At 37.3% G+C, this 12,119-nt stretch overlaps 1 protein-coding gene across 6 annotated transcripts in view; it reads right to left on the bottom strand.

Moving 5' to 3' along the window:
- The window catches only part of LOC115335953, a 106,097-nt gene that overhangs the window by 52,817 nt on the left and 41,161 nt on the right, over positions 1-12,119 (bottom strand). For all 6 annotated transcript variants that reach the window (XM_041120334.1, XM_030002337.2, XM_041120333.1 and 3 more), the window contains 8 exons: positions 10,925-11,084; positions 9,773-9,852; positions 8,376-8,556; positions 6,489-6,644; positions 5,270-5,403; positions 4,107-4,265; positions 2,836-3,016; positions 777-988 (listed from right to left, as the gene is read on the bottom strand). In XM_041120334.1, the coding sequence (XP_040976268.1) occupies positions 777-988; positions 2,836-3,016; positions 4,107-4,265; positions 5,270-5,403; positions 6,489-6,644; positions 8,376-8,556; positions 9,773-9,852; positions 10,925-11,084 (1,263 nt within the window). The remainder of the gene's footprint in view (positions 1-776; positions 989-2,835; positions 3,017-4,106; positions 4,266-5,269; positions 5,404-6,488; positions 6,645-8,375; positions 8,557-9,772; positions 9,853-10,924; positions 11,085-12,119) is intronic.

Genomic DNA, 12,119 nt, shown 5'->3' with positions numbered 1-12,119 from the left:
CTGCAAGATCAGAACTCTAGTATTAATGGAGCTCCAAATACTCATGGAGAATTTTTACAAACGGTGTCATATCAAGAGGCAGCAAGTGCCATGAACTACATGACAGCCTACTGAGCAGGACACTCTCCAGGAAGAGGAGCGTTACGTTCTTCTTAGGCAGAGGATGCCGTTAAATCTAATGCCTCAAATTTAGGTGAATGCTGTGATCACTGGGCTCTTAATTTAGAAGTTTGGCTATTGTTCTTCCTACCTTTAAAATGAAAGACACTCTCAACTGTTTCATATCACCAAGGAACAAGTTTTAAAGATTTCTTACATGATGATTCAATTTTCCTACTTCCTGGAATTGTTAGCTCATGGAGGGAGGAGGCAGGGAGAAAACTTTAAAATAGTAATTATTATTTGTACACTCCTAGGCAGAACTCTGCTATCATGTATTTGGGCTTTACTGCAGGGAGCGATGGGCTCCTGTTCCAAAGAGGGGTAGAGGTGGTGGCCCTAACATTTTTTCGAAGCTAATAAAGAGACCCTGGCTGTGCTGATTCAGCTGCCCCAGAGAAGAATAGCTCATCATTCAAGCACAGAGAACAGATTAACATAGGCATTTCAAAATCCTCTCTTATAAGCTGGCACACAGTGCCTAAGTTTCTCAAACAAGCTACTCTACACAGCATGCTGAACAAGTGTTATTTCAGTATGATGACAGTTCTGTAGGGTATCTATCACAAAGCTCTATCATCAAAGCCGTACACTATAGGAAGCATCACGTCACTAACCTGCAGGTACGTGGTAGCTGGTGTGTAAATGTGAACTTTCCCTTCCTTTTCATTGCCTTGATCTTTATAGAATAGTTCCACTAAGAGATTCTTAATGGAGAGAGCTTTTCCAGTTGTCAGCTCCATAGTCAATAAATAAGTAGAATGCTGAGGCTGATGTAGTTTGTGAGCTGCATACAGATATAGCCATGGGGTGTCTATATTCAATCCACCTGAAAGGAACATATATTAAAGCTGGTAGAAGAGTGAGATTTCAAGCTACCTGGATTCTAACTCTGCAACAAAGGTGATAAGATGCTGGGGTTTTGGAATGAGGCTAAAATGCTACTATCAACCTATTCTTTTCCAATTGGCAAAATCTCTGGATGGTTCATAATGAAATGAGTGTCCTTCAGTAGCATAACATACTGCATAGTGTAACACATAGGGAGGTTTGCTAATAAATTGAAATTGATGAAGTCCAGTACCTAAATGGCACCAGGAAATGGTTCTACTGCATGATCTGCAACAAAATGTGAAATCTTTACCTGAACTGTAAGTCTGTAACCATTATTCACATAATTATAATAATGGCCTTAATCAAAGCTGTTCTGACATATGCCAACACAGAAATTCAACTCTGCAACACATACATTTTGAACAAGATTTGTAGGTTATTTTGGAAAACAGTTTATAGACAGCTGAGAATGTTTATATCTGACAAGCTGCTGAAATTTCACTAGCAGACTGTTGAAATTTTGCTGGTTATTTATCACATTACACCATTCACTTATTGTGATATAGTTCAGTAACTCATGATTATTTTATGACAGACACTCACAAAGTAATCTCCAAACTTTTGAAACTTCAGGATTAATCTAACCTTAGTTTATTTCACTTTAACAAGAAGACATCCATTAATTCAGTCCACTGTATCAAGCCAATTGTTTTGCATTAATAAGGATCCCAGTTTTTGCACATATGGTGTATACTAGATTTGAAGAAAATACATGTCAACAGCAAATCTACACCCTGAGCGCATCATTGCCCTGATTTATACAGCTTCATCCACTGAAGCATAAATGGTGGTAGCATTCAATCCATCTTAAGAATTAAATGTCAGAAAACTGATTTTTTGGCACACCACTGGTAACTTAAACCCTATTTGAGAAAGAACTCTGAAAATGTAAAATACAGCTTATTATTATAAAGGCCTACTCCCTGCTGTACTTTACGAAGCAAAAGGTCTAAGATAAATGTGATTTTTAAAAAATATCCATACATGTACACAGGTGTTTAATTTATAGCTTAAAACACACACTCAAATTCTGCTCAGAGTCCCACTTTCTAATGGTCTTAAAACAAACTTGATCACTTTCTAGACTAAAGAATTTTTTTAAAATGTGGTTCTCTTCCTGGTCACTTATCTCAGTCAAAAGCTAACAGGACATTACTGGTCTACATTAGGACCATGGCCATCAGACAAAGTTATCCCCCTCTGCACAGCACAGGAGAGGTTATGTCTGCAACACTGGATCTGGTTTTGGAGCACCCAGATCAAGGTGGATGGTAAGAAACCAGAAAGGCTACAGCAGAGGGCTGCTATGATGATAAAGGACCTAGACAACAAAACCTGTGACAAGAAGAGAGGGAGACGGGTTTGTTTAGTCTGACAAAGGAACAGGGGAACTTAATAGTTGCCTGCAGCTAACTTGAAAGTAAATGGCAAAAATGAGGAACACAATCCCTTCAAAAGACGCAGACAATACAAGGGACAATGGCCACAAATTTCACTTTCAGAGGCTAAGGAATTGCTGGAAGAGGCTAGCCAGCTAGGCTGTGGAAAGTTCGAGATTTCGAAAACTCAGCTAGACAAAGCCACAGCAGATGTGATCTACTGTTAGTAACAGTCCTGATTTGAGCAGGAGGCTGGTCTAGGTAACCTCCAGGGTCTGTCTCTTCCAACCAATACTTCTATGATTCTGTTACACTCATGCAAAACTACCTCACAAAATCCCAGCAGCAACTTTCAATGCCTGCTTTTCTAATCACAGACTGGAAACCGTTTGTGGTACTTCACCTTCCCACTTCTTCAGGCCATTTCTGGATGCATCTTTCCACTGCAGCCCAGCCACAAATGGCATGTGGTCATTATACTGCACCTCAAAGTTGGTGCTGCTCTGCATATAAACCTGAGAGTTGTGCGAGTGCTGCAGCTGGGTTCTATAATTCACCTGTTTTTCCAGGACTTGCATGGTAAACTGGAAAACAAGTGAAGCAAATTTAAATAAAAACAGATCCCATCTTCAGGGCTGTCTAAGCTAACACAAACATACATAGTAGCAGGAAGGTCACAGCTAGTGCCTCTGCTCTACACATTTGCCATTCACTTCATAGCTTTTCATGCATGCTGATCAATTACAGATTGGGATTTCTTTAATATGCATTTGTTACATTTACTGGAGATTCAAAAAGGAAAGTTTCCACTAATTTTTAGACCATTTACTTTGTTGAAAACAAACAAACAAAAGACCATAATTCTAGGTCAGTTTATGCTGGGATCACAGATAAATTCTATGCTTACAGGTACTCCCTATGGAAATAGAATAATGGCAACCCACCTCAGAAAACTATTACCTATTCTAAGACAATAACAGAGAAGACCTGCAACTTCTAAGAAATAACACAAAAATTTACAGGAATAGTTTCTGTAGCTTCTGTAAGAACTTTCTACAAATAAACCAAAAGGGTATGCCAATATAAATAATCTTCTTCCTTTTTGTACCTCATAGAATGTGCTTCAAAAGAAGGCATAAACCCCCTCTGAGGCTTTTAATTATACTTTACTACATGGGAAAACTTTTACTGATCCAGGGTAGAAATCAGTTTATAACAAAAAAAACCCAACAAAAAAAAGAACAGGTCTGATCTTAGTTCAGCTACTGCATTCCATACCAACTTCCACCTAAATGCTGTAATATTCTGAGTTATTATAACCTGCACCCTCCTTCCACATTGCGTGAGCAAAGCAACCTTCATAAATCTCTGTGATCATTTTAGATGTACAAACTCTGCAAAAAACTCAGACCACATTACACCCAAACTTTTTAGTATTTGAAAAATCCATCTACTGGCTCTCTCGTTCATTTTAAATGTCAGTTATCTCTATGTGCCTGTGTTAAGACCTTACTTAACTCAAACTTATTAGGTCTGGGTATCTGACTTATATTATTGATACAAAACACATTAAAAAAAAAAAAGTCTTAAAAAATAAATTCATCCCAAATTTTTTCTTAGTTTGCCTGTTAAATATTTGAAGTGAAGGTCTTACTCTTCAACGATCATGATTACCTCCATGAAATAGTTGACTAGAGATGAACTGGAACTGTTCTTAAATGCTTGGCTGATCAGCAGTTTCTTCTTGTTGTTTATTTCATCCCAGTGTTTCCCATAGTTCACTTCTATCTGGGAGGAAAGCCAAGATGCACTCGCGTCATGTTTCAGGTGAACCTAAAGAACAGAAAAACACCTTTTTCCTGTAAACCATGTTTTCTCTTTTATTCACTGCTGTTAACTGCCTGTAGAAATATTCCCAAGTAGCAAGCAAGACTAAGGCAGAAAAGGTTGCAAATTTTCCAAGGAAAATCATGTTCCATGAGAAGATATAAATTCAGTATATACAGGCCAAAACTTTTAGCCTATGTGCTGCCAGTCTTACTGCTTTTCTCAAAAGCTAAGGTAACTGGACTCAGGTACTCCTGATGGACTGCCCCACGTGGATTCACTGTGCAGCTGCAAAGCCTGGCAAGCTATTGCTTCATGGGAAATCCTAACAATTCTTGGCTTCAGTCCAAGTTAGACCAAAAGCAAATCTGAAAGGATAAACAAAATTTCCCTTTAATTCAGAAGCTTATTTTTCAGCCAGGTCTCTGTTCTGCAGCAGATACCCAGTATTAATGATGATTTGCCTTTAAATTAACCTTTGTCTTCATGCCGTTTGTAAAAGAAGAAATTTCAACAGATCTGCTTTTCTGCATGAAAGGGTCACACACACTGAAATTTCTAAGAAAGCATACAAATCTGAACCAGAAAATTAATAAAAAGCATTGTAAAATGCCTTATTTTCCAGACATACAACTTCTGATGAATAAGAGAGTTCCTGACTTTTAGTTACAAGAAGGATAAAACAAGATAAAACATAAACTTATTAATACTGTTGTTTTATATATAACAACAGTTTTCACAACAAACATTCTGCAGAATTTCTGTGAATTAATACATTAAAAATTACATCACTGGAGAGTTCCATCACTTAGAGCTGTAATGGACTCACAAATTAGCAACTTGACTAGGTATCTTTGTCTACACAGAAAGCAAAGAGAAACAAGATGAGAAGAAAAAGACTGATCCAAAAATGACATCTTAGGCACTGCTCTGTTTAAGCCCCTCAGTACGTGAGTGACACAAGGGTACGCAGCACACAAGTACACAAGTGCTTTGGTCAGTATCTCTACCTTGTGATTATAGGTCGGAGTCCACACACAGTGAAATTCATGCCCAATATCAAGTTTGTACATGCCATGTGCACCTGTCTCTGCTTTAATCTTTTGCTGCGTACTGCATTCATGGTGAAGATTTTTTGCCTCTCCTGTTCAAGTTAAATCACAAAGTTACCTATTCAAATAAATCAGAAGTAAACTTTCAAAATGTTAATAGTACAAATCTAGTGCTGGCTTCAAGGTTTCCATTTTTCAAAAACATTAAAGTGATAATTGTTTATTTTTACAGATAGATACTTGTTGATTTATCCTACGAATCCAAACAAAAGCACACATTTAATGAACTGCTTTTAAGAACAGTGAGTTTGTATTTGCTAGATAAGTGATTTACATCTGTGAAAATGAAAACACTACCACAGTAAAAAGACAAGTAGATATTTAATTCATGTAAAAGGTCTGGCAGTACGTTCTGCAGTCTAAAGGTACTGACCAAAATTTGTGAAGATTGGTATCAATACTGATATAACTGCATTACCATGAAGGTCAGCTCAAGAATTATCTTCACTATCTGCTCAAGATCTAGATACATTTTACAGACTACAATGTTGTTGTAAAAACACTGTTTCTAACACCTGAACTTATTTTCCTGCTACACCTATGTCCAACCTAATAGCAATCAATGCCTTTGCACCTCTGACTAGAGACAGGCTGTATATGCAAAATACTTTGCAAAACTTCGGAAAAAATGCTTGGGCATTGCAAATTTGTATTTTTTTCCACAAGCTGTACTACAAATGAAAATCCTAGGAACAGCCATGTTACAGGCTTTACATGTAAGAGTTTGGGCCTTTGTTTACTTTATACTCAATTAAAATTTAAGATGTTCCTAAGTTCAGACAATTGGAAACAGCTGGTTTGTATTAAGAATGGAATGAAAATGATCCAATAATTTAGTCCAATTTTGTTTAAGAAAACCAAAGGCTCTCCTTAGATGTTTACCATATTTCCATGCTCTTTTACTCACTTTTTCTTCAGAAGCAATAAATAAATAAATAAATAAATAGAGAGAAAGAATAGAGAGTTTTCAAAAGAAACTTGTCCCAGGTCTCAGATCACAGTTTAAAAATCAACTGAAATATTTCTTGCTAAGAGAGTGTCCTAATCATACAGGCAAATAACTTGCAGAAAAATGAGACGAACAGAATCCTTTTACTTTCCCTCTTTTTCACTGTACCTAGGAGTCCATATTTTATCCTCAAACCGTGAGACCACAAGCCCTCACGCTGCTGGAGAAGACTGATGACGTGAACTCCAAGAACACCTGGAAGGTGAGTCTCCCCTTCCAATGAATATTGTCTCAGCTTATCGTCAACCTTTTTCTCCAGAAACGCTACAAAAAGAGTAGAAGTGATTATGCAGTGGTAGAACATGATGTTACTTTAGCTAGTAAAAGGAATACTACAGTGGGAAAAACACAAATACATTCAGTCTCATCCCGTCTGAGGGACCCCATGATGTACTCCTTGTGTAGTAAACAAAAAGACAGAGCTGGATGTTCAGTCTCTTCCTCCAACTACATATACAGCCTGTAGACCATATTTCTCAGATACTGCTTAAAGTTTAGTGAAATGAATCCAGCCAAAGCTGCTTCTAAAAGGAAATAAATTCTAACAGACTGATCTTTTAATTAACTAAGACCTAACATGAACATGTGGATATTTACTTCTACATTAAGTCAGAGCACGGTTGTGGCTTTGCAACAGAAGAACTGGTGCAGCCTAGTTCTCAGGGGATAAGGGTTTGAAATCAGACCAGAACCATTTTTAGATGCAGTCACTGGCAATCCATGTGAAAGCTAAGGATGAAGATTTCACCAAAAGATGATCTCCCAAAACCCAAACTGGCATTCTGCATTCCTTAAAAGTTAGTTTCATTTGAAAATATTGCGTAATCCTATGACATTTCAATGTCTTTGCCACATGGAGACTACAGTAAGAAATACCAAGGAAAAAATGAGAGCCTTAGACTTAAATTATTGGTTTATTCCACTGTATTAATTTACCTTTTAACAAATTGATGTTATACAAATAGTAAAGCCCTCTTCCTGATACTTTCTCTTATATTTTCCTCTTAGTGTATTTGTGGGGGAAAAAAAAAAAAAAAAAGATTTCAAGATTTTTAGAACAACAGGTCTTAAGAGATATTTAGCTACATATATGTGTTTCTGCACTGTTTTGTACTAACAAAAGCGAAAACCAGAAAATATTCTAAGAGCTGTTACTGTTTTCGCATTTGTTAAGTGATTCCTTCCATCTTATTTCCTCCACCTGCTTCAACAGTGTTGTGGTTTCAGCTGGGATAGTTAATTGTCTTCCTAGTAGCTGGTACAGTGCTATGTTTTGAGTTTGGTATGAGAAGAATGTTGATAACACGCTGATGTTTTCAGTTTTTGCTAAGTCGTGTTTAGACTGTCAAGGATTTTTCAGCTTCTCATGCCCAGCCAGCAAGAAGGCTGGAGGGGCACAAGAAGTTGGGAGGGGACATGGCCAGGGCAGCTGACCCAAACTGGCCACACGGGTATTCCATACCATGTGACGTCATGCCTAGTATATGAACTGGGGAGGATCACTGCTTGGGAACTAACTGGGCACTAGTAAGCGAGTGGTGAGCAATTGCATTGTGAATCACTTGTTTTGTATATTCCGATTCTTTTATTATTATTGTCATTTTATTATTGTTATTATTATCATTATTAGTTTCTTCCTTTCTGTTCTATTAAACTGTTCTTAACTCAACCCATGAGTTTTACTTTTTTTTTTCCCCGATTGTCTCCCCCATCCCACTGGGTGGGGGGGAGTGAGTGAGCAGCTGCGTGGTGCTTAGTTGCTGGCTGGGGTTAAACCACGACAAACAGTAATTAAAAACAGGCTTAAAACCCAATTTATTTATAATTCCTATTATTCTGAAATACATATTAGTACTAATTTACCAATAATAATAATAAAAAGCAGTCTTACTGATTTGAAAGGAACTTTAGAAATATGTGTCCAAAACCAGGCAACCCTAATATATAAGGGCTCCAGAACTTACATTATATGGCAAATACTTACTGTCCTCTAACCTGAAAGAAATGCAGCATCCTTCAATAAATTATTCAGGGATACTGAAAAAGCTATCTTCTTGCCAAGTTGTTTAGTGATGTTTCCTGACAGAATGATAGGACTGCTTTGCTTTATCAGCTTTACCTCCAGTTGGGTCATGTATCTCTGCTCTCTACTCAGCATCTGCAAATCTGTCATTCCCTACAATAAACAAACAAATAAAAAACCAAAACCCAAGCCACTCAACAGTACAAACTGATCAAGTTTTGAGAAAGCAACAGCATAGACTTGGGCATTTCAGAAACGAGATGAGAGAAGGAAAAAAAGAGATTGTTTTTCTATACACCCAACAACTCCCCTTATATCCCCCCCAAACCATAAAACTTGCTGTTAGTAAATAATGGGGAGGAAGGACCGATCTGTTTTTCCAGTTATAAAAAAATGACAGTGGTGTGAGATGCTATTTCCTTCACCTCCTGCTGGCTTCAGTAGTGACTGAAATCACTAAGAATGTTATAATACTGGGCCAAAAAATAATATGGTGTTACTGAAAATATTGGCAGTCTCACAGAGGTAACTAGATTTAGGTTGGACTAGATGCAAATGTCACAATCTGCAATGCTAATTAGTGTTTGGGTTTGTGAGAAACATCCAAACAGTCTTTGTTGAAATACTACTCTAGAAAAAAAATAACCTGTAAATAATGTGCTCACTGTAGGAAAATGCAGAATGTTTGAAACTGACTGGCTTTGGAGGCCCACATAAGATATGGCATCCTGCTATGGGTATCAATTGCATAACGAAAAAATTGTTCAAGTCCTGGAATATAAACAAAAATGTCTGTAGAGTTTAAGTGATAAAATCCCACCTGCACTTTTGTTTGCTTTTTCATTTCAGAGTTTAAACATTGGCATTCTCTTGTTTATTCCCCAGTGCTTTAAAAAAACCACAATTTCTGTGATATAAAGAACTGTATCTTAGAGATTCTTACATCTATATAGAGTCCTCAGATGTGAAGAAATTAGCCTGGGCTTACTCAGAGCCTTTATGCATGGTCAGAATACAGGTCTGAAAAACTGGGTGACTACATATGCACATAATGAGCCAAAGTCCACAGGAGTCAATGTGATCTTCTCTACTGATTTAACACTGGAAGCAACCCAAAGGTTTTGAGTGCATCTGAGTGTGAAAAAATCGCTTTAGATTACTTGAAGAAGCCATACCTTAAAAGCTTTTAAAACACAGCAATTTAGCATTGAGTCTATCTCCAAAATATGTAATGAAGAGGACTGGTAATTTCTCTGATGGATTGCTCAAAAAACTATTTTTCAATGTGTGTGTTTTTCATTGTCTTTCTTTTCTGTGCTTTTATTTAAGTATTCATCCTAGTATGAGAGCTCATGACCTGAAAACGTACCTTAATGTAATATACATCTCGGTCATCTACTATCAGCTCCAGGTGTCCAATTCGTGAATTTTTAGAAAACTCAATTCTCCCTTGGAGAAAAATAAAACGGTTTACTTTTTCTGGATATATGCTGTTCAGTGATGCTTCATAAAACTGTACCCAAAATGATAGTTGCCATTGTTGTGAGCAATATATTTACAGAGTAAAAATATAATAGGTATCAGAGCAAAGGAAAAAAGTTAGGAACAGAGTTTGCAAAGGCATTGAAGTGTCCTCAGAATACACATCTCATTTTGAGAGGACATTCTGAGAATACTAATTGAGAAGAGGCAACGAAGCTGCTTCCAAAAAACCAGTTTAGTTCTGGAAGTGATTTACACACTTCCTTTAGGCCCATGCTAAAACTTGTAAGCTGTGTGCTGTGGAGACATTTCATGTGCTCAGAACACTGTGCATGCAAAGCTTTGCACAGTGTAGGTAAATCTTCCATACAATCCATTTGAAAATAACCAAGATCAAAAAAAAAAAAAAAATCTGGAGGGACAAGTTCTAAATATGTGATACAGTAGAATACAACAAAACGAAACAAAACATCACTTGACCAGCATGTCGAAGAAGCTGAAATATGTTGTCTATATTATTACCATATATTTATCAGTTTATATTTCATCAAAGTGTTTGTTGATTTTCTTTTCTACGTTACACTGTGATTGAAATGTTACTTTTTATTATAACGCACAGCAATATCATAGTCAGTACTTAACTGATTTGGCAACAAGTAATTTTGTATCATAACTAACAGAATACAGCAAACTAAAATTCCAGAACAGTAAATCCAGTTCAGCATCTGTAAAAGATTACAGAACAATCTGCTGTGTTTCTTAGCCTTAACTTCATCTATACTGGTAACACCTTTCCTCTTTAACGTGAGTTTGCGAACCAGGTACTGAACCTCTGACTGTGCAAAATAGTCTTAACCAAGATACAAAAAACACTGGGAATGGGTGTTACCTAAAGCAGTAAACTGAATGGCTATCACACTATAATGCAGTTTTAGCATTAGATTATTGACTAAAATATATTGATATTTATCTGTTAATTCTAATGAAGTTCTCCTAACTGACATTAACTGATAATCTGGTTCTTCGCTGAAAAACCTACCATCAATCTCAATTTTTTTCTTAGGTTGTATAAATCGGATTCTGAATTTCTTCTGTGGGACACTAAAATTTAGGTCAACACCAACATCCCTTTTCAAGTCTGACTTTGGAGTCCCAATGAAGAAGTGAAGGACAGCTTCATTTGGGATCCATGAGTTCTCCTGAAAGAAAGAAAGAAAGGGTAACCGCATTTGCAATTGGCAGAGCATTTACAAAACAACCTATCACACCAGGTTACATCACATGATAATAGCCACCTTCACCACTACAATCATTTTTCACTTATCTGCTTTTCAAGTTTTTCAGCAAGAAATTTCTATTTTTCCCAGGGTGTATTTTCCATTCACTGCCCAGTGCTTCTCTTGGGAAATGCTGTCTGAACACCTTGAATATCACAGCCTACTGACCTTATCTTGAAATTACGCTGAATCCTGCCAAAACTTAGGGAAAATCATACCACACTTCCAGTTATAAATTTAATCTCTATAGCTCAGGGCTAAGTGACTAGAATTTGGCAGGGGTGCCTTAAGCCCTTACACTCCTGTGTCAGCAGTGGGATACGGTACACGGCGCCATGACCCTGACCCTGCAGTGGGTGTCTTAGTTGACAGTTTTGGCCTTGCCTTACCTACAGATGGCAGATTTTCTGGCAGAGGAAAATGCCTGTTCCCTTTCCTGCTTTTATTAGAGAAAAACAAAATCACAAAGGGGAAGTTACTCTGCTTATTGCCCCTATCTCACTGTCTCATAGATACTGAGCGGTGTTTGAATACAGCCAAAGCCCAAATTGTGTCCCAGTAAAAGCAATTAGCTCAAGCCCAGCAGCATACTTCAGCTGTGATAGAAGATAAGGCTCCAGCCACTGCCCATGTTAAACACCTATGCTATCATTTTAGAAAAAGCCATAAATTCTTACTGTCCCCTGCAGAAGCTGAAAACCATTCCTTCCCCGGGCTTGCCCAAACGAACATATTAAAACAACTGACAGCCTTCTGGAGTGGGTTCACTGGAACCTAACTTCAGCTTTTAAACAAGGTGTTTAATATAAATTAATTATTTGGGGTTTGAGGTTTTTTTTTTCTCACAAAGAGAAACGAGTCATTTAAATGAGGCCCAGTTGTTTAGCACTGGGAACCAAGTCAAAAAATCCTGGTCTCTACTTTCAGCTTCATCAGTCTTATCTAACCAAATGACTT

This window comes from Aquila chrysaetos, chromosome 25 (genome assembly GCF_900496995.4).
Source record: "Aquila chrysaetos chrysaetos chromosome 25, bAquChr1.4, whole genome shotgun sequence".
NCBI lineage: Eukaryota > Metazoa > Chordata > Aves > Accipitriformes > Accipitridae > Aquila > Aquila chrysaetos.
Note: the sequence above shows the minus strand (reverse complement) of the source record. Positions and strands in the feature narration are given on the sequence as shown.